The sequence below is a fragment of the Doryrhamphus excisus genome, linkage group LG17 (assembly GCF_037039965.1).
Source record: "Doryrhamphus excisus strain RoL-2023G ecotype Guam linkage group LG17, RoL_Dexc_Guam_v1.1, whole genome shotgun sequence".
Taxonomy (NCBI): domain Eukaryota; kingdom Metazoa; phylum Chordata; class Actinopteri; order Syngnathiformes; family Syngnathidae; genus Doryrhamphus; species Doryrhamphus excisus.
This window is the reverse complement of record NC_136373.1, coordinates 16,094,262-16,117,662: the sequence shown is the minus strand read 5'-3', so window position 1 is coordinate 16,117,662 and position 23,401 is coordinate 16,094,262. Positions and strand designations below refer to the sequence as shown.

At 40.4% G+C, this 23,401-nt stretch overlaps 1 protein-coding gene across 1 annotated transcript in view; it reads right to left on the bottom strand.

Moving 5' to 3' along the window:
* Positions 1-2,394: 2,394 nt before the first annotated feature.
* Positions 2,395-23,401, bottom strand: part of LOC131137064 (uncharacterized) — a 41,735-nt gene continuing 20,728 nt past the window's right edge. Inside the window, exons 10-11 of the mRNA XM_058084587.2 lie at positions 17,087-17,239; positions 2,395-3,899 (exon numbers count right to left, since the gene is read on the bottom strand). Of these exons, the coding sequence (XP_057940570.2) occupies positions 3,717-3,899; positions 17,087-17,239 (336 nt within the window). The 3' untranslated portion in view covers positions 2,395-3,716. The remainder of the gene's footprint in view (positions 3,900-17,086; positions 17,240-23,401) is intronic.

The following is a 23,401-nucleotide window of genomic DNA, read 5'->3' as shown; positions in this document are numbered from 1 at the left end:
AGTGGTTTTGTATGACCCACTTGGTAGTATATAGTACATATTTGGTACACAATAACATAATACTGATAACGCAATGTTCTTTAACCAAATGACCTTGATGACATATATGACCCTTTTTACATTGTTGTGCCTTCTCGAGAAAGCCATTTTCGTCCGGACGGCGCGGAGGCGAGCTACAAAGCGAGCGTCCTTTCGCCCGTGATTGAATGCCCGTCCTTGTGTACCGAGTGCATTCTCCATTATCAGCTAGTAAAAATACTCCAGCGGTGCTGATGCTGACACACAGGTGAGAGAACGGCCATGGATTTGGAGATTACCCCAGGCTTTGTGCGTCCACCATGGCCCACTCACAATAGGTCAGCTCAGAATAACTGGAAAGGGCTGACCGACCATGTTCACTCACCCCTGGAGTCATTAATCACACAACACACACATACACAAACACACACACACATAGTGGGAAAAGGCACGGCAGAGCTCGTTGTAATTATGTAGCCAAATGCTAGATGACAGCTTCGCTCCGGGTAGTCAGTCCTCTACAGCCGCAGTCCCGCGACATTATCATACAATACAAACTAGGGATGAACAAGTATCCATTGTGGGGAATGCATTTTTTTTTTTTGACGGATTCGAGTATGAAACGAGTACATTTACGAGTACACCTCTACTTTATTCCGTCGTCTTCAGCTCACGTCTATTTCGGTTTGCTTTTAAAGTTACTTGTGTCGTAATGTACGCGGTGCATTTGACAAGACAGTCCCTATTTCGGTTTGTATGCTGAATGCCAAATAAGCTGCCTGCCCACGCGTAAAACTTTAAATTATTATTATTTATTCAAAATTATTGAAATTATGCTGTACATTGTTCATATTTGATGTCATCGATTTATTCTCCACATTATTATTTATTATTTATTATTATACGGGAGCCAGGCAACGACATCTAAAGTTACTTGTCTCGTAATGTACGCGGTGCATTTGACAAGACGGCGCTGTTAGTCACTTATGTATGAGGGGCATCATGGCCGCTTTTTTCCCGTATTTCGGTTTAGTTACTTGTCTCGTAATGTACGCGGTGCATTTGACAAGACAGCACTGTTAGTCACTTGTGTATTTGGGGCATCATGGCCGCTTTTTTCCCTATTTCGGTTTCTATCCAAAGTTACTTGTAATGTATACGGTGCATTTGACAAGACGGCGCTGTTAGTCACTTATGTATGAGGGGCATCATGGCCGCTTTTTTCCCGTATTTCGGTTTGTATCTAAAGTTACTTGTCTCATAATGTACGCGGTGCATTTGACAAGACAGCGCTGTTAGTCACTTATGTATAAACAGGCGTCATGGCCGTTTTTTTCCCTATTTCGGTTTCTATCTAAAGTTACTTGTAATGTATGCGGTGCATTTGACAAGACGGCGCTGTTAGTCACTTATGTATGAGGGGCATCATGGCCGCTTTTTTCCCGTATTTCGGTTTGTATCTAAAGTTACTTGTTTCGTAATGTACGCGGTGCATTTGACAAGACAGCGCTGTTAGTCACTTATGTATAAACAGGCGTCATGGCCGTTTTTTTCCCTATTTCGGTTTCTATCTAAAGTTACTTGTAATGTATGCGGTGCATTTGACAAGACAGCGCTGTTAGTCACTTATGTATGAGGGGGCAGTATGGCCGCTTTTTTCCCTATTTTGATTTGTATCTAAAGTTACTTGTCTCGTAATGTATGCGGTGCATTTGACAAGACAGCGTTGTTAGTCACTTATGTATGAGGGGGTATCATGGACGTTTTTTCCCCTATTTCGGTTTCTATCTAAAGTTACTTGTAATGTATGCGGTGCATTTGACAAGACAGCGCTGTTAGTCACTTATGTATGAGGGGGCAGTATGGCTGCTTTTTCCCCTATATCGGTTTGTACCTAAAGTTACTAGTCTCATAATGTACGCGGTGCATTTGACAAGACAGTGCTGCAGTAAACATCTACAACAAAAAAAAAAGCCGCCGCCACACCAACAACATATCACATCCCGTCAAGCGCTGATAAAATGCAGCTCGCCAAACACGTATCACGCGTATCGCAGCCATCACATCGAAGACTAGCATCTGTATATTTTCCTCCGGAGCTTTAATTCGACAACTCCTTAGACGCAAACAGGCACACAATCGCAACACCGCATCAGAACTCGTTTTTATTCCCGAACTGGTTCCTCAGCTGGCTGGGTGCCGGATCACAATCAGGACCTGCGTCTCAGATAAGGTTCCCGTTTAAGAGTTATGGAATCCTTCAAAGGGGATTCACCGCTGTTGGATGGGGTTCAGTGTGAACGCCTGTTATATCTAACAATTCAGAAATGCCATATATTTATATCTTATATTATTTTAATATAAGAGTAAGGTAATTTATAAGGTAATTTATTTAAAACATTGTACGACACAAGAAAACAGACTGTAAAATGTGCCTTTAAGTCTTGACATTTAACTCAAATTTGACAACATGAGCATCTGCTGTGGTGTAAATGATCATATTAAATCATATTAAATCATATTAAATCATACTAAATCACTGACGATGAAAGCCGCCTGTGACCTCAACCCCGCCCTCGCCCTCTCGAGTGGCACGGCTGTCATTTTGGCATTAAGGCAGCGGTTTTAGTGGAAGCGTCGCCTGCTGATACGTTCACTGACCTTGAGGATCTGTACTAAGCGCGCACTCGGGTGGATTGAAGAAGTATAAAAATAAAAAATAAAAAATAAAAAAAAATATGTGAACAGGTTGTTTTAATGTGAGAAATATGAACAAGTTTAAACAAGTGATGTTTTGGCCATGACTTTGCACGAAAACCTGCACAAGCGTTCTGTTAGATGCTAAACCGGTGCATAAGCCGCTAATTTTTTCCTAAACTCCCGAACCCTGTGTCTTAAACAGCGGTGCAGCAAATTTATGGGTAAATTCTAATCTTGTGACGTCATTATATATGAGAGTATGTAATCTTCAAGAGAACGCTAAACTCATCACACAGCAACTTAACACTCAAAGGGTATAGCTGAGAATTATGAAATACGGGTTTAACATAACATTTCTAAAGTCTTTTCAAGTTTTCCTATAATACATTGCATCTGAGCATTTATTGGGACGCTGCAATGACGTCAGCCTCCCTTTCGGTTCCGGCATAGTGGGCAGAGGTATATATTTCAAAACCTTACTTTTTTTGTTTTGATTTTTAACTTGTTTGTCTGTTTCACTTTTGTTTATTTATTAGGTATACTTTGACTGTTAAGTTGCTGTGTGATGAGTTTAGTGCGCTTTAGAAAATGAGACTGCAATTTCCAATGGGTTGAGTTTTTTCATCGCTCATGATTGAATCCTGTCAAATACAGAGCTGCCTTGTCCTCATATAATTTGTATAAAATTTGTATTTATGGGTGTGCCTTACACGCTGGAATTTACAATATTTGTCGGTGCAGGTTTTTTTGCTGTCGTTTTCCATGGAGAGTTCAGCGTTGGAACCAAACATGACAAGTGTGAACGGGCCCCAAAGCCCAAAAAACTGTGAACAACTGTGACTTGGCATGCCCATCGTCCATTTTTAACAACCCATTTGGAGAAGAATGACTTCAACTAAACTGCAGCTTTTAGATGACTTACTTGAATACAAGCAGGTGGAACCAACGTCAAGGCACTTAACAGAGAACTAAGGGAACCGGGCCAAAAGGGGGTGCGATCAATGTTCCATGGGTGTCTCCTCCTTCTCCTTCTCCTCCTCCTCGTCCTCACTAGCAGGTTCGTAGTCTTCGTCAACGGCCGCATCTTCATCCTCGCCCTCCATCTCTCCTCCCAGCTCGCTCAGCAGCTGCTCCACGTGATCCAACACGGGCTGGTCGTCACAGTGCAGCTTGCTGTGCAGCTGACACGGAAAAATAAATTGATGAGCGTCTGCTTTTGGAAAGAAAGGATGAATGTGAAAAAAAAAATGAAATAAAAAATGAAAAACTATTCAGCGGAAATAATAAAAAATTTTAAAAATATTTTTTTTCCACAATAGGCATTTTCTGTATAAATGCGGTGCATTTGACAAGACAGCGCTGTTAGTAATTTATGCATCTGGGGCATCATGGCCGCTTTTTCCCCTATTTCGGTTTGTATCTAAAGTTACTTGTCTCGTAATGTATGCGGTGCATTTGACAAGACAACGCTGTTAGTCACTTGGAAAACTTTGCCTAAAGTACTGAAGAAATATATATTCGATTTTCGAGAAAAATACAGCTTGCCATCATTGCACGTTTGCGTGAATTACCGACTTCACGCAGATTATTAAAGCGATTAATACATTGTATCTGAGCATTTATTGGGATGCTGCAATGACGTCAGCCTCCCTTTTGGTTCTGGCATAGTGGGGAGAGGTATATATTTCAAAACCTTACTTTTTTGTTTTGATTTTAAACTCGTTTGTCTGTTTCACTTTTGTTTATTTATTAGGTATACTTTGAATGTTAAGTTGCTGTGTGATGAGTTTAGTGCACATTATAAGATTATACTGCAATTTCCGATGGGTTGAGTTTTCTTTTTATGCCGCTTATCCTCACTCAGGTCAAAAGGGTATGCTGGAGCCTATCCCAGCTGACCGGGGTGCACCTTGGATTGACCGAAATAGGCTCCAGCTCACTGTGTATAAGATTCTTGTTATATAAACTCTTAAGTTGTCATTGTCATGGTGCTGCAACCTTGCTTGAATGTGACCTGGAGCTGTGACACCCTGGTACAGTCTTGAAATGTAATCGTGTCCTTCCTTGATCAAGTTCTGCGTCGGTGAATTGCCGTCCTGTCACACTAGACCACCGAATTGAACAGTCGGACATTAAGATGTCAGCAAAGAGCAGAGGGAAGTGTCTGCAGCCCGGGCGTTTTAAGTCTCTAAGTGGCGGTTAAGACGGCGGAATTATCCAAGAGCAGCTTGCGTGCTTGTCAGCGAGGCCGTCACGGCTCGCAAAATGCTGGTAAACAGTTTTTTTTGGTTTTTTTTCATTTGGCAAAGCAGCTCGTTTGGTGGAACGCAAGGGACAAATAGAACATTCATCTTTCTATTAATGCTGCTGTATGTTTCCTGCAGGGTTGCACGGTGTTCGAGTGGTTAGCGCGCAGACCTCACAGGGTTCATTCAATTCCACCCTCGGCCATCTCTGTGTGGAGTTTGCATGCTCACCCCGTGCATGCGTGGGTTTTCTCCGGGTACTCCGGTTTCCTCCCGCATTCCATAAACATGCTAGGTTAATTAGCGACTCCAAATTGTCCATAGGTATGAATGTGAGTGTGAATGGTTGTTTGTCTATATGTGCCCTGTGATTGGCTGCATGGCCACCAGTCCAGGGTGTACCCCGCCTCTTGCCCGAAGACAGCTGGGATAGGCTCTAGCAATCCCGAAGACAGCTGGGATAGGCTCCAGCAATCCTGAAACCAGCTGGGATAGGCTCCAGCAAACCTGGAAACAGCTGGGATAGGCTCCAGCAACCTCCAAAGACAGCTGGGATAGGCTCCAGCACCCCCGCGACCCTCGTGAGGAAAAAGCGGTAGAAAATGAATGAATATATATATTTTTTTTATTATTTTTAATTTTTTTTAAGTCTTTTTTTAGTTTTAAAGGACAAAAAGTCACTCATATATTCTGTTATTGTATTATATTCATATATTATATATTTTTTATTTTTAGTTATTTTTATTTTTTAAGTCTTTTTTTAAGCTTTAAAGGGCAAAAAGACACTCATATTTTTTTTATTGTATTCTATTCATATATTATATATATTTTATATTTTTTTAAGTCTTTTTTAAGCTTTAAAGGGCAAAAAGTCACTCAAATATTTTGTTATTGTATTATATTCATATATTATATATTTGTTATTTTTATTTTTTAAGTCCTTTCTTAAGCTTTGAAGGGCAAAAAGTCACTCATATTTTGTTATTGTATTATATTCATATATTATATATTTTTTATTTTTTAAGCTTTAAAGGGCAAAAAGACACTCATATATTTTTTTTATTGTATTATATTCATATATTATATATATTTTATTATTTTTTTAAGTCTTTTTTAAGCTTTAAAGGGCAAAAAGTCACTCAAATATTTTGTTATTGTATTATATTCATATATTATATATTTGTTATTTTTATTTTTTAAGTCTTTTTTTAAGCTTTAAAGGGCAAAAAGTCACTCATGTATTTTGTTATTGTATTATATTCATATATTATATATTTTTTATTATTTTTTTAAGTCTTTATTTTAAGCTTTAATGGGCAAAAAGTCACTCGTGTGGGTCGCAGTAGGGCCTCTTGACACGAGTGTTGACAGCTGTGTCTACCGATGTACCTTATCACCACCAGTGTGTGACACCATGCGACACACACACACACACACGAGTCAATAAAAGTGCTATCTCAGCGATAAAAGGTGTTCCTACGCAGCAAAGAGATTTATCTGTGTTAACATACACCGCTTGTGTGTAATTACAGAAACTAAAACTCCTTCCCTTACCTGCCACGGAGGACAGGAAGCATAGTGCAGTATTTTTTTGAGTGTTTTTTTTTTGGACTGTTTTTTTGTTACAAAAAAACAAAACTTGAGAGAGAGGACACATAGTTGAGTGTGTACTCTATCTAGTATATCTATCTAGTATACAAGTGTAGGGTCACTTGGGCCAGAAGAAAAGAGACGAGCGAGTGCGACTGCGGCGCCACAAGACCGGTCTCCAAGCAACATTCTGACAGGAGACGCGTACTCTCTCAAGGGAACTCATTTGGTCTGTAACAATGTGTGTGTGTGTGTGTGTGTGTGTGTGTTGAAGACGACGCTTTCGCTTTCGCTTTCTCCGCAGGCTGCGGTTCCTAAGGGGAGAGTTACATGACCCAGCCACAAGGTCTGACACGCTCTCTCCTTTTCAGCCTCCTTAGCGCCACACAGGGGAGAAGTATAAAAAAAAAAAAATATCACATTGATTGTCACTCTGAAATGCCTGGAGATGTTTATCCTCTACGAATAAAAGTTGTATCTAGTACTCGATACAAAGAATAATTGCATCTTGCAGCCTTGGGTGAAAGTGTGTTGCATTCAGTGCAGTACTGTGTGGTATTAAAAAGAAAACTTAGACCTCCGTGTGTACAGATATGGACGCTATTGAGCCGTGACTCCGACTATATGGATAAGATTATTCATTGTGATGTCTAAGCTGGTTAAACAAACAAGACCTATTGTTTTTACACATTCTGCACACGACGATGCTGAGATCAGCACAAAAAAAAAAAAAATCTCATTTACAACGTATTCTCTCTACACTCTTTCACAGCCCAGAGCTGCCAAAAAGAGAATCACTTTGTGTATAAAACAACTTAAATAAACATAACATTTTCAAGCTCGGGTGTCAGGAAATAAAAATGATGTCATACATAAGGGGCGCCAACCTGTGGCACACAGGAAATAGAAAACTGATATGGAGTATTCCGCTCACACAAAACATTGAGACATTACCTTACATTACATTACCTTAACACTGCATGAAGTTAATAATAGGACATAGTCACCTATGAAACAGCAACCATTCATTCATTCATTTTCTACCACTTTTCCTCACGAGGGTCGCGGGGGGGGGGGGGGGGGGTGCTAGAGCCTATCCCATGAAACATTTTCACCATTTTCAGTTAATTAATTTTGGTTAGGGAGCGGTCTTGGGGGTTTGCTGGAGCCTATCCAGCTGTCTTGGGGGATTGCTGGAGCCTATCCCTTCTGTCTTGGGGGTTGCTGGAGCCTACCCCAGCTGTCTTGGGGGGTTGCTGAAGCCTATCCCAGCTGTCTTGGGGGATTGCTGAAGCCTATCCCAGCTGTCTTGGGGGGTTGCTGGAGCCTATCCCAGCTGTCTTGGGGGGTTGCTGGAGCCTATCCCAGCTGTCTTGGGGGGTTGCTGGAGCCTATCCCAGCTGTCTTGGGGGATTGCTGGAGCCTATCCCTTCTGTCATGGGGGTTGCTGGAGCCTACCCCAGCTGTCTTGGGGGGTTGCTGAAGCCTATCCCAGCTGTCTTGGGGGGTTGCTGGAGCCTATCCCAGCTGTCTTGGGGGGTTGCTGGAGCCTATCCCAGCTGTCTTGGGGGATTGCTGGAGCCTATCCCTTCTGTCTTGGGGGTTGCTGGAGCCTACCCCAGCTGTCTTGGGGGGTTGCTGGAGCCTATCCTAGCTGTCTTGGGGGTTGCTGGAGCCTATCCCAGCTGTCTTGGGGGGTTGCTGGAGCCTATCCCAGCTGTCTTGGGGGGTTGCTGGAGCCTATCCCAGCTGTCTTGGGGGGTTGCTGGAGCCTATCCCAGCTGTCTTGGGGGATTGCTGGAGCCTATCCCTTCTGTCTTGGGGGTTGCTGGAGCCTACCCCAGCTGTCTTGGGGGGTTGCTGGAGCCTATCCCAGCTGTCTTGGGGGGTTGCTGGAGCCTATCCCAGCTGTCTTGGGGGGTTGCTGGAGCCTATCCCAGCTGTCTTGGGGGTTGCTGGAGCCTATCCCTTCTGTCTTGGGGTTGCTGGAGCCTACCCCAGCTGTCTTGGGGGTTGCTGGAGCCTATCCCAGCTGTCTTCGGGCAAGAGGCGGGTTCCACCCTGCACTTGTGGCCAGCCAATCACAGGGCACATATAGACAAACAACCATTCACACTCACATTCATACCAATGGACAATTTGGAGTGGCCAATTAACCTAGCATGTTTTTGGAATGTGGGAGGAAACCGGAGTAAAAAGTTTTTTTTTATATATTGTCTTATCGTGGTGGAGTCTGGAAGCAATTAACCGCGGTATATACGCGGATCACAAAGACAAACTGCAGGCCTTTTAACATTTTAACTAAGTAGCCTGGACATGATGGATACATCAACAAGCACCGTCTTTATTCAGCTTTAATACAACTTAAAACTATCGATTGTGCATAGAACGAAACTGCAGTCTATCATAATTACGCCTGTCACAGATTGAACGGTAAAGTGAAAATCAATGCAAATGTATACTTTGTTTAGGTCATCAAAATCCATGCACAATTATTCTTTATTCATTTACATTTCCTGACACTCGGGAGGAAAAATAAGCTGCTAGGCAACGCTTCCAAACGCTGCCGCTGCTGAGTCAGAGATGCGCCAAGTGAATTGAAACCAAGTTATGCCAACATATATCACACTTGATTTGAAGCAGCGTGCAGTAAAGCCGACGTGGCAGTAGTTAAAGCATCGACACTAACAATGTCCAAGTCCTTCAACGCAAATCAAGGCTGACACTATACTATACAAGGCTCGGTACACCTTTTTTTTTTTTTTCCAAAGTCACACTCAAGCACTTTTCAAGGGCTTTCAAGATATATATATATATAAGCTTTTCCTAACACCTTATACACATTCAAACCGCGATAAGCAACCAGATAGCAGACGCAATAAGAAATGCAAGGTTTTATGTACACGTTTATGCTAACACGGCGTCTTCATTGTTCCGTTTAACAAGCACAAGATGGTGCAAATAGGCGGATGCCCTCTAGTCCTACGACGACCTTGAGTAGAAAGTGATGTTGGTGCATGAGGTTACGTGAGATGCAACGGCATTTCTACTCCGTGCGTGTCTTGCTTTTGGAAACCGCTGCGTCGTGAACGCGACAGAGGATGTTGAACCTTAAAAGGTTCCACAGTATTCAGCCGTGAAAGTGACTACAGAAGATCAGAGATTAATGTATGCACTACTTGAAACATCCACTTCCTGAAAAGATGGCCACAAAAAATAAAACAATAAAATAAACTAAAGTAAACCAAAATAAACTAAACTAAACTAAACTAAAATAAACAAAACTAAACCAAAATAAACTAAAATAAACTAAAATAAACAAAACTAAAATAAACTAAAATAAACAAAACTAAACCAAAATAAAATAAAATAAAATAAAATAAAGATGGCCGCATTGACGATGGAAAAATTTCAACGTGTTGAAAGCTTTTAATACGCCAATTTTATTTATTGAACACTGTATTCAGCCGTAAAAGTGAAGGTGAGGTCACCATCAGAGATTAATGTATGCACTACTTGAAACATCCACTTCCTGAAAAGATGGCCACAAAAAATAAAACAATAAAATAAACTAAAGTAAACCAAAATAAACTAAACTAAACTAAAATAAACAAAACTAAACCAAAATAAACCAAAATAAACTAAACTAAACTAAAATAAAATAAAATAAAAATGGCCGCATTGACGATGGAAAAATTTCAACGTGTTGAAAGCTTTTAATACGCCAATTTTATTTATTGAACACTGTATTCAGCCGTGAAAGTGACGGTGAGGTCACCATCAGAGATTAATGTATGCGCGACTTGTAATATCCACTTCCTGAAAAGATGGCTGCAAAAAAAAAATATATATATATGAATAAATAAAACAAAAATAAAACAAAATAATAATAATAATAAATAAATAAATAAGGTGGCCGCATTGACGACGGAAAAATTACAACGTGTTAAAAGCTTTTAATATGCCAATTTTATTAATTAAACACTGTATTCAGCCGTAAAAGTGACTTCAGAAGATCAAACAAAAGGTTTTTGTGGTCAACATCAGATATTAATGTATGCACGACTTGTAACATCCACTTCTTAAAAAGGTGGCTGCAAAGAAAAATAAAAAATATATAAATGAATAAAAAAAATAAAACAAAATAAAAAAAATAAAAAATAATAATAAATAAGGTGGCCGCATTGACGACGGAACAATTACAACATGTTGAAAGCTTTTAATACGCCAATTTTATAATGGAATATACGTGTTAATAGCGTGGTGAAAGCGCCCAAATGTATGCCTTTTTTTTTTTTTTTTGCCTTTTTCTATTCACATTTGTACTTAAGTTAGTCTTTCATCGCACCGCTTTCATTTCATTTCTTAATGCCTTCCCTCGGCAGGCTTTGCCTCCTCATATACTCTGGCTTGCTTTCACCGGCGCACTCTCACCAAATGACCTTCCTGTCAAGGAGATAGATCCTTCTTCTCACATTCCGAAACACACACACACACACACACACACACACACACACAGAACTAATTATGCATTTTTGGCCTTGTGCGACTTATACTCCGGAGCGACTTATGTATGTTTTTTTCTACCTAATTATGCATTTTTGGCCTTGTGCGACTTATACTCCGGAGTGACTTATGTATGTTTTTTTCTACCTAATTATGCATTTTTGGCCTTGTGCGACTTATACTCCGGAGTGACTTATGTATGTTTTTTTCTACCTAATTATGCATTTTTGGCCTTGTGCGACTTATGTATGTCTTTTTCTACCTAATTATGCATTTTTGTCCTTGTGCGACTTATGTATGTTTTTTTTCTACCTAATTAAGCATTTTTGGCCTTGTGCGACTTATACTGCGGAGCGACTTATGTATGTTTTTTTTCTACCTAATCATGCATTTTTGGCCTTCTGCAACTCATACTCAGGAGCGACTTATGTATGGTTTTTTCTACCTAATTATGCATTTTTGGCCTTGTGCGACTTATACTGCGGAGCGACTTATGTATGTTTTTTTCTACCTAATTATGCATTTTTGGCCTTGTGCAACTTATATTCCAGTGCGACTTATGTATGTTTTTTTCTATCTAATTATGCATTTTTGGCCTTGTGTGACTTATACTCCGGAGTGACTTATGTATGTTTTTTTTCTATCTAATTATGCATTTTTGGCCTTGTGCGACTTATACTCCGAAGTAACTTATGTATGTTTTTTTCTATCTAATTATGCATTTTTGGCCTTGTGCGACTTATACTCCGAAGTAACTTATGTATGTTTTTTTCTATCTAATTATGCATTTTTGGCCTTGTGCGACTTATACTGCGGAGCGACTTATGTATGTTTTTTTCTACCTAATTATGCATTTTTGGCCTTGTGCGACGTATACTCCGGAGCGACTTATAGTCCAGAAAATATGGTAAATTTGTGGTTTTCATACTTTCATATCATGAGCATGTTATACAGTTTTGATATGACTATTGAAAACAGTAATAGATAAATGCATACTGTAAATGAAATATCATTAATACGACCCAAAGTTTGTGATGGGAGTAACTTCACTATTTTAATTTGCATTATGACGTCACCAGGCGCAGAAATGTTCAGCGCCCCCGTCTCCACGATACCCAACAAGCTCATCGAAATGATCACCTTTTCATACTCTTCCTCGTCTCTCACCATCATCGCTAACACGGGCATCCTTAATCATCACCTTGGCTGCTTTCTACGCTATATTAGAAGTATATTTCCTGCAGGCTTTGCCTCCTCATATACTCTGGCTTGCTTTCACCGGCGCACTCTCACCAAAATGACCTTCCTGTCAAGGAGATAGATCCTTCTTCTCACATTCCTACACACACACACACACACACACACATACAGAAGTTTGGCACTATAGGCACACAATATTGCATTACCCTCAACTTTTCCCTGCATATTGCAAGTACCTCTCTTCTTTTTCTTTGGAGACAAAACATATTTATTGGCATGGCTGTGACAGTGGCTGAGATAACACACACACACACACACACACACATGCACGATCATCTGTCTCAGTCCTGCAGTCCCATCGACGGTGGAGCAAAGGCATTAAAGTTTTATGACATGCACACACACCTTAGTCCAAACCCTTCCCACGAGCCTCGCTCATGAGATCCCCTTTCAGCCACATCAAATAGTAAAGCTTTTGACCTCCGTTCGCCCCACATGCACCTGTGCATACTGTACACACACACACACACACACACACACACACAAGTATATATTCATGTGTAACATTGTCCTCTACGATACACCACGGCTCCTTCCTGAATCTTAGCCCTATCGGACTGAGCCTCAAATTCCATTTCACGTCGGGTTTACTATTGATTTTATGCTCGGGCGCTATTCAACCCCCCCCCCCCCCCCGCCCCACCCACCACCACCCCCCACACTGGCACATCCACCCCACATTCAATCTGTTTCTTTTCTCGCCTCTTATTTCATTCTCCCACTCCTGCTCACTCGCCTGTCGCTTCTTCCACTGCCCCCCCCCCAATCCCGACCCCCCCCCGTTGTCCTCTGTATCCATTTCCCTTGAGAGAATCCCAACTAAAAAAAAATGTGTGTAATGAAAATATAATGTTAGGGTGGTGCGTCAAAATGGTGGTAGAATTTCTAATTTCGCAATAATTTTGCTTCATTTATTTATACGTTTGTGGCAACTATGGATGTTAAAAAAAACGACATGTGCGTGTTTTTATGTTTACACGTGTGCGAAACACGACACTACGTAGGAGTTCTGTTCCTAAGTCACTTTTTGGTGACTTTAAATGAACTCGGAAAACACAAAATATAGTAAATAAGCCCTAATTAGAAGAATTAAATAAGCCCTGGTAGTCTTTCCAGCTCATGACTTATGTATGTTTTTTTCTACCTAATTATGCATTTTTGGCCTTGTGCGACTTATACTCCAGTGCGACTTATGTATGTTTTTTTCTACCTAATGATGCATTTTTGGCCTTGTGCGAGTTATACTCCGGAGCGACTTATGTATGTTTTTTTCTACCTAATTATGCATTTTTGGCCTTGTGCGACTTATACTCCAGAACGACTTATGTATGTTTTTTTCTACCTAATTAAGCATTTTTGGCCTGGTGCGACATATACTGCGGAGCGACTTATGTATGTTTTTTTTCTACCTAATTATGCATTTTTGGCCTTGTGCGACTTATACTCCAGAGTGACTTATGTATGTTTTTTTTCTACCTAATTATGCATTTTTCGTCTTGTGCGACTTATACCCCGGAGCGACTTATGTATGGTTTTTTTCTACCTAATTATGCATTTTTGGCCTTGTGCGACTTATACTCCGGAGCGACTTATGTATGTTTTTCTACCTAATTATGCATTTTTGGCTTTGTGCGACTTATACTCCAGAGTGACTTATGTATGTTTTTTTTCTACCTAATTATGCATTTTTGGTCTTGTGCGACTTATACTCCGGAGCGACTTATGTATGTTTTTTTTTCTACCTAATCATGCATTTTTGGCCTTGTGCGACTTATGTATGTTTTTTTTCTACCTAATTATGCATTTTTGGCATTGTGCGACTTATACTCTGGAGCGACTTATGTATGGTTCTTTTTCAATCTAATTATGCATTTTTGGCCTTGTGTGACTTATACTCCGGAACGACTTATGTATGTTTTTTTTTTCCTACCAAATCATGCATTTTTGGCCTTGTGCGACTTATGTATGGTTTTTTTTCTACCTAATTATGCATTTTTGGCCTTGTGCAACTTATACTCCGGAGTGACTTATGTATGTTTTTTTCTACCTAATTATGCATTTTTGGCCTTGTGCGACTTATACTCCGGAGCGACTTATGTATGTTTTTTTTCCACCTAATTATGCATTTTTGGCCTTGTGCGACTTTTACTCTGGAGCGACTTATGTATGTTTTTTTTTTCTACCTAATCATACATTTTTGGCCTTGTGCGACTTATGTATGTTTTTTTCTACCTAATTATGCATTTTTGGCCTTGTGCAACTTATACTCCGGAGCGACTTATAGTCCAGAAAATACGGTAAATTTGTGTTTTTCATACTTTCATATCATGAGCATGTTATACAGTTTTGATATGACTATTGAAAATAGTAATAGATAAATGCATACTGTAAATGAAATATCATTAATATGACGCATAGTTTGTGATGGGAGAAAATTCACTATTTTAATTTGCATTATGACGTCACCAGGCGCAGAAATGTTCAGCGCCCCCGTCTCCACGATACCCAACAAGCTCATCGAAATGATCACCTTTTCATACTCTTCCTCGTCTCTCACCATCATCGCTAACACGGGCATCCTTAATCATCACCTTGGCTGCTTTCTACGCTATATTAGAAGTATATTTCCTGCAGAGCATTCTCCCAACACTCCACTGTTTCGACTAAGTAGTCAGCTGACGTTGCTATTCCAGTCGTCTTGTCCAAATGTGTATTAAAGCTGTTACATTTTGAAAACAACTTGACCCCCTGGAGGTAGGAAGATTTGAAAGTTTTTTAAAAATATCCACGCAGACAGCCTGAAGGTCGTACTGTATTCCTGAAAAATGAGATACCTGTAAGGCAACTCTAGTGCCAGTCTAAATTATCCACATTAGGTGGGCCTAAGAACATGCCCGCACACACACACACACACACACACACACACACACTCACACACACGCAAACACAAATATACATAGAGACACTTAACAAAGTCATCAAGTATGCAGTGAAGTGGACTGGTGCCAAAACAAGCCGCTGGGCTTTGAGGTCTTGCTTCCACGCTGGAGCCCATTTTAACTAGCAGACTGACGCATCGTTAATAATTAACACAGAGTCAGACTCGGGGAAAAATAACGCGGTGCTGCAAATATGGCAGAGAGCAGAGGAACACGACACACCAACAAAGTCATTTCCAAGGTCTTGCCACATTCCCATTTCACCTCCGTCGGCACCTGTTGCCTCAGTCTGTCTACAAAAAGGTGGTTTTACGATTTAATGGTTACGCTCCAACGCCGCAGTCGAGACAAGGTTTATCTTTATATCTTTTTTTTTTTTTTTTTTTTTTACTTTTTATTGATGTTTTGTGCCATTATTTGTCCGCCCAGTTAAAACACTTGGCTTCCTCTCCTGTCACCTTGAATTGGGATGCTGGTTCGACGGGCGTGTCACGACCCAGCTAACCGGAGATGGACATGAATATGTCACCACCTGACCCCTATTGATTTGCACGGGGATAAAACGGGAGGTAGAGTGTGTGATTGCACAGTACGGCCCTGGCATCTCAAAGGAGGAGTCGTGATGCTAATTTATGTAGCGGAATCATCTCACGAATGTTGCACAACTACAGAATACAGTACACGAGGGGTCATGCACTAGGTAGCCCCCCAGTAAGTCTAAATATGGTGAGAAAAAAAAATAAACATTGGTTTATAAAATATAAAAATATATAAAATATAATATAATAAATATTAAAAATATATATAAAATATATATAACATAATTTGATATTTTTTATTGATTTTTGTTAATTTTTGTATTGATTTTTTTTTACAAAAAATATCTGACAAATTTCATATAATAAGGCAAAAGCAGGCTAATAGTGGTAATAATCAGAAGAAGAATGATGATAATTAATAATATAATGATTATTATGTAATTGACCACTGTGCAGTGAATTTTATATTTTTTATTGATTTTTGTTTATTTTTTTTATTGATTTTTATTTTTTACAAAAAAATATCTGACAAATTTCATATAATAGGGCAAAAGCAGGCTAATACTAGTAATAATCAGAAGAAGAATGATGATAATTAATAATATAATAATGATTATTATGTAATTGATCACTGTCCAGTGAATTTGATATTTTTTATTGATTTTTGTTTATTTTTTTTTACAAAAAAATATCCGACAAATTTCATATAATAAAGCAAAAGCAGGCTAATACTAGTAATAATCAGAAGAAGAAGAATGATGATAATTAATATGATTATTATGTAATTGATCACTGACCAGTGAATTTTATAATTTTTATTAATTTTTGTTCATTTTTTTATTGATTTTTATTTTTTACAAAAAAATATCTGACAAATTTCCTATAATAGGGCAAACGCAGGCTAATGCTAGTAATAATAAGAAGAATTATGATAATTAATAATAATGATTATTATGTAATTGATCACTGTCCAGTGAATTTGATATTTTTTATTGATTTTTGTTTATTTTTTTATTGATTTTTGTTTATTTTTAGTTGACTTTTGTTTATTTTTTATTGACTTTTTTATACAAAAAAATATCTGATAAATGTCATATAATAATATAAATGTCTACTACATTCATATTCATATCCTGTGCATCTCCAGGGGGTCCTCAGAACCTAGTGACGCCCCTGATCACTACCCCGGTGAGCGTTACTGTATGTTGATTCATGAAGCCATCCTGTACTCCCTGCTGTAATTTATGGTTGGCGGACACGACATCCTGCATGGCAACTGGTCTCTTACCTTCTTAGCTTTAGTCAGGTGCAATCTGGCCGCCTCTTTCAGCGCCGTCCTCTCCTCTTCTTCTTCCTGGCTCACTGCTCGTTCCTCCTTTTCTTGCTGCTCCTTGGCCCGCTCTAGCTGAAGGTAGCACACCCAGCCAGAAAGATACCACACCTGGGAGACAAAAAGAAGGGCAAGTGAGGATAAGCGGTAGAAAATGAATAAATATTTCAAATATATATTATTATTACATTGCTGGTATTGTGATTCGGAACTACTGCTATATTGTTTACAAACTCATGTGATCCTGGGATAGGCTCCAGCAATACCCTGCAAAAATGAATTAATGAATGGTTGTTTGTCTATAGTATGTGCCCTGTGATTGGCTGGCGACCAGTCCAGGGTGTACCCCACCTCTCGCCCGAAGACAGCTGGGATAGGCTCCAGCACCCCCTGCAACCCCCATGAGGATAAGCGGTAGAAAATGAATAAATATTTCAAATATATCTTATTATTACATTGCTGATATTGTGATTCGGAACTACTGCTATATTGTTTGCAAACTCATGTGATCCTGGGATAGGCTCCAGCAATACCCTGCAAAAATGAATTAATGAATGGTTGTTTGTCTATATGTGCCCTGTGATTGGCTGGCGACCAGTACAGGGTGTACACCACCTCTCGCCCGAAGACAGCTGGGATAGGCTCCAGCACCCCCTGCAAACCTCATGAGGATAAGCGGTAGAAAATGAATAAATATTTCAAATATATCTTATTATTACATTGCTGGTATTGTGATTCGGAACTACTGCTATATTGTTTACAAACTCATGTGATCCTGGGATAGGCTCCAGCAATACCCTGCAAAAATGAATTAATGAATGGTTGTTTGTCTATATGTGCCCTGTGTATGGCTGGCGACCAGTCCAGGGTGTACCCCACCTCTCGCCCGAAGACAGCTGGGATAGGCTCCAGCACCCCCTGCAACCCCCATGAGGATAAGCGGTAGAAAATGAATAAATATTTCAAATATATCTTATTATTACATTGCTGGTATTGTGATTCGGAACTACTGCTATATTGTTTACAAACTCAAACAACCCCTGCTTTTGCCGCAACGGCTGTACTTTTCAATTAAAATGTTCCTGGGTGCGCTGAGATGTCTTCGTTAGAAAAACATAACCTCATCATCACATCAAACTACAAACTACAAACTACACCCCCCCCCTCCCAAACCCCAATCTGATTGCATCTACAATGAAAAAAGCATCCACGCTGTGCCGTGTCGATTTACCGAGATGTGAATAAAATCACTTACGTCTAGCATTCTGACGATTTAGTTACAGAACGTTATACGACTCTATAATACCCGTTTGTACTCAAGAGGTAAATCACAGGCAATTAACTCTAAATGCCGTCTGTTTAAAAAAAAAAATTAAAAAAAAAAACCAAATGAAGGATTGGACTGGCGCCGTATTATCACAATTGTTATTACAATAATAAGCATCAAATGAGTACGGCGTATATTTAACAAGCTTGGCGCTGGTTCAACCTTCACAGTAGTTAAAAGATTCTACCCAAGTGATGAGAAGCAATTAGGCGCCGAATCTCACCCAAGGTCACTTTGACAATAAAACTTCTGCACAAAACTGAGAATCAAACGAGCAATCTTGCAGTCGCTAGGAAGTCGGTTCACCTCAATTAAGGAATGACATACAATACAAGGACAATGACATATATGTGCAATAAAATTACTGAGAAAATACGTAGTAGTTTCAGAAAACTAATCTAGAGACATCACAGTGGACATATTGCCATAATATTCCATGTACTACCACCATCTGTGTACATCTGATACTTTACTGATTTCAGTTGGTATGCCTTTCTGTACTATGCAGATATACTGTATGGGATATACGGTATATCTCTTATACTGTACAAAAGCACAGTCATAGCCAAACACAATGAAAGGCACCAAGGTTACATTGCGGCTTGTTTTCTGTAAAGTAAGGGAAACAAAATTCAAAACAAAGGATGCAAAGGGCCCAAAAAATATATATACACCGTATTTTCTGGAGTATAAGTTGCTCCGGAGTATAAGTCGCACAACTCCAAAAATGCATAATTAGGTAGAAAAAAACATGCATAAGTCGCTCCGGAATATAAGTCGCACAAGGCCAAAAATGCATAATTAGGTAGAAAAAAAAACATACATAAGTCACTCTGGAGTATAAGACGCACAAGGCCAAAATTGCATAATTAGGTAGAAAAAAACATACATAAGTCGCACAAGGCCAAAAATGCATCATTAGGTAGGAAAAAAACCACACATAAGTCTCTCCGGAGTATAAGTTGCACAAGGCCAAAAATGCATAATTAGGTAGAAAAAAAACATACATAAGTCTCTCCGGAGTATAAGTCGCACAAGGCCAAAAATACATAATTAGGTAGAAAAAAAACATACATAAGTCTCTCCGGAGTATAAGTCGCACAAGGCCAAAAATACATAATTAGGTAGAAAAAAACATACATAAGTCACTCCGGAGTATAAGTCGCACAAGGCCAAAAATACATAATTAGGTAGAAAAAAAACATAAGTCTCTCCGGAGTATAAGTCGCACAAGGCCAAAAATGCATAATTAGGTAGAAAAAAAACCATACATAAGTCGCTCTGGAGTATAAGTCGCACAAGGCCAAAAATGCATAATTAGGTAGAAAAAAACCATACATAAGTCGCTCCGGAGCATAAGTTGCACAAGGCCAAAAATGCATAATTAGGTAGAAAAAAAACATACATAAGTCTCTCCGAAGTATAAGTCGCACAAGGCCAAAAATGCATAATTAGGTAGAAAAAAACATACATAAGTCTCTCCGGAGTATAAGTCGCACAAGGCCAAAAATGCATAATTAGGTAGAAAAAAACATACATAAGTCGCTCCGGAATATAAGTCGCACAAGGCCAAAAATACATAATTAGGTAGCAAAAAACATACATAAGTCACTCCGGAGTATAAGTCGCACAAGGCCAAAAATACATAATTAGGTAGAAAAAAAACATACATAAGTCTCTCCGGAGCATAAGTTGCACAAGGCCAAAAATGCATAATTAGGTAGAAAAAAAACATACATAAGTCTCTCCGGAGTATAAGTCGCACAAGGCCAAAAATGCATAATTAGGTAGAAAAACATACATAAGTCGCACAAGGCCAAAAATGCATAATTAGGTAGAAAAAAAACATACATAAGTCTCTCCGGAGTATAAGTCGCACAAGGCCAAAAATGCATAATTAGGTAGAAAAAAAACCATACATAAGTCGCTCTGGAGTATAAGTCGCACAAGGCCAAAAATGCATAATTAGGTAGAAAAAAACATACATAAGTCGCTCCGGAGTTACACATATAGATACACATAAATACACTAGATCCACTACACATTGTTGCACTTGGGCAAAATCCTGGGAAGCTGACACAATTCGGTGAATAGATAATAATATGTACATCCCTGCACTGTGTCGTGACACCAACATTCCTATGGGAAAATGGGATTATATCTGGAGTAACTGTGTGATTACCACTCAAAGTCGGTATCAGCCACAGCGATGCCTCCAGCAACGTGACAGAAGCAGCTTCCTTTTAAAAACACACATCATAAATCCCACTAAAGCCTAGTATGTAGGATCGGGATTGATGGGTTTAGCATGAAGGAAACCTGTAGGAGCAAAGAATTGGCATTCCTTTTCCGGAACGAACATACGGGATTTCTTTGTGTACATAATCACATTGGTGGCTCCTTGGCCTTTTAAACATAATCAAGTTCAACTTTCAGTGAACTTTGAGATGCCTCCTCATGTGAGGCCCACCCACCCACCTCGCCTCGAACATCACAACACAAATATTGGCGTGATTCATTATTCATGAAGGGCACAGTGCGCGGTCCCCACGACCACTTTGCTAGCAAACACATCAAGGCGCACCGTGGTGAATTCTCAATTGCCGATAAACACGCCGAGTGGGAGGCTACACCCTTGCAGACACACTCGCCACAAAATCGGCGGTGCGGAATATATGTGGTTTGCATTGCTCTCTTGATTGCGCCACACAAGCAGGATTTCCTTTTGTTGTAAAAGAAACGCTTGTGTTGTACGGCAGACACTTAAAAAGGTCAAACATGATCTGTTCTGGAAAGCAAGTGGACTTAGGGCTGCGCGGTGGACGAGTGGTTAGTGCACAGGCCACACAGCTCGGAGACCCGAGTTCAATTCCACCCTCGGCCATCTCTGTGTTGAGTTTGCATGTTCTCCCTGTGCATGCGTGGGTTTTCTCCGGGTACTAAACATGCTAGGTTAATTGGCGACTCCAAATTGTCCATAGGTATGAATGTGAGTGTGAATGGTTGTTTGTCTATATGTGCCCTGTGATTGGCTGGCCACCAGTCCAGGTTGGACCCCGCCTCTCACCCGAAGACAGCTGGTTTAGGCTCCAGCAACCCCCAAGACAGCTGGGATAGGCTCCAGCAACCCCCCAAGACAGCTGGGATAGGCTCCAGCAACCCCCCAAGACAGCTGGGATAGGCTCCAGCAACCCCCCCCAAGACAGCTGGGATAGGCTCCAGCAACCCCCCCAAGACAGCTGGGATAGGCTCCAGCAACCCCCCCCAAGACAGCTGGGATAGGCTCCAGCAATACCCCAAGACAGCTGGGATAGGCTCCAGCAATCCCCTAAGACAGCTGGGATAGGCTCCAGCAACCAACCAAGACAGCTGGGATAGGCTCCAGCAACCAACCAAGACAGCTGGGATAGGCTCCAGCAACCAACCAAGACAGCTGGGATAGGCTCCAGCAACCAACCAAGACAGCTGGGATAGGCTCCAGCAACCAACCAAGACAGCTGGGATAGGCTCCAGCAACCAACCAAGACAGCTGGGATAGGCTCCAGCAACCAACCAAGACAGCTGGGATAGGTTCCAGCAACCAACCAAGACAGCTGGGATAGGCTCCAGCAACCAACCAAGACAGCTGGGATAGGCTCCAGCAACCAACCAAGACAGCTGGAATAGGCTCCAGCAACCAACCAAGACAGCTGAGATAGGCTCCAGCAACCAACCAAGACAGCTGGGATAGGCTCCAGCAACCCCCAAGACAGCTGGGATAGGCTCCAGCAACCCCCAAAGACAGCTGGGATAGGCTCCAGCAAGCCCCCACCCCCCATGGCCCTCGTGAGGATAAGCGGTAGAAAATCAATGAATCATTATTAGAGCCTTGTAGACATGATCTAACACCCCTATAGTCACCTTATTCACTCATATTCCCCAATATTGTTGATATAATCTGAGAAAATAAGCCATAAATAAGACATAAATCACACCGCGGTGTTGCGTGTTTCAATAAATGTCTTCCGGACAGAGTTGATTTTCAGCTGAGTAGGGCCACAACAATTATGTTATTATTGTTCCTTTTGTGAGATGAATAATTATAAAATGATAAAAACCTGTTATTGACGACCGTCCAGTACAAATATAAATAAATCAAATTTCCCTCCCTCACCAAAATTAATTCATTGAAAATGGTTGCTGTTTCATAGGTGACTATGAATAGGTACTATTATTAACTTCACGCAGTGTTTAGGTAATGTAATGTAAGGTAATGTCTCAATGTTGTGTGTGAGCAGAATACTCCATATCAGTTTTCTATTTCTTGTGTGCCACAGGTTGGTGCACCTTATGTATGACATGTGCATTGTTCTCAATCGGAAAAGGACGGCTCGCATCCTCCGGGTTTTGCCCCAGTGAGCGAAGGTTGTAGCGTGAGGTCGACCGTCTCTGTACCGGACCGTCGTGGTGAAGAGGGAGATGATTTGGAACGCGAAGCTCTCAATTGACCAGTCAGTCAATCTATGTGACGATAAGATAAGCCTTGCCTATGTTACCACACTCACCAATGATCATGAGCTTTGGGGCATGACGGAAAGAACGAGATTGCGGATACAAGCGGAAATGAGTTTCCTCCGTAGGATGGATGGACTCACGAATATAAAATAAGAGATAGGATGAATAGCTAAGAGAGGAGACTCTAAATTGTTGGTAGTCTTATGCTAAAAGAAAAACCCACAATAATTACTGAAATACCTACGAACTGACATAAGTCATATGGAAAAAAACATGGAAACCAGTTATTGCTTTTGAATTATGGTTTGAGAAAACTTCCTTTCCTTAATGAAACTGGCCAAGACAAAGACGGTACCCTTAATCTAATATTTAGCTCCATAATCTTTTGAAGCCACGACTGCAAATCAAGCTCTTCCTGTAACTCTCAATGAGACAGCCCCACCTGTCGACAG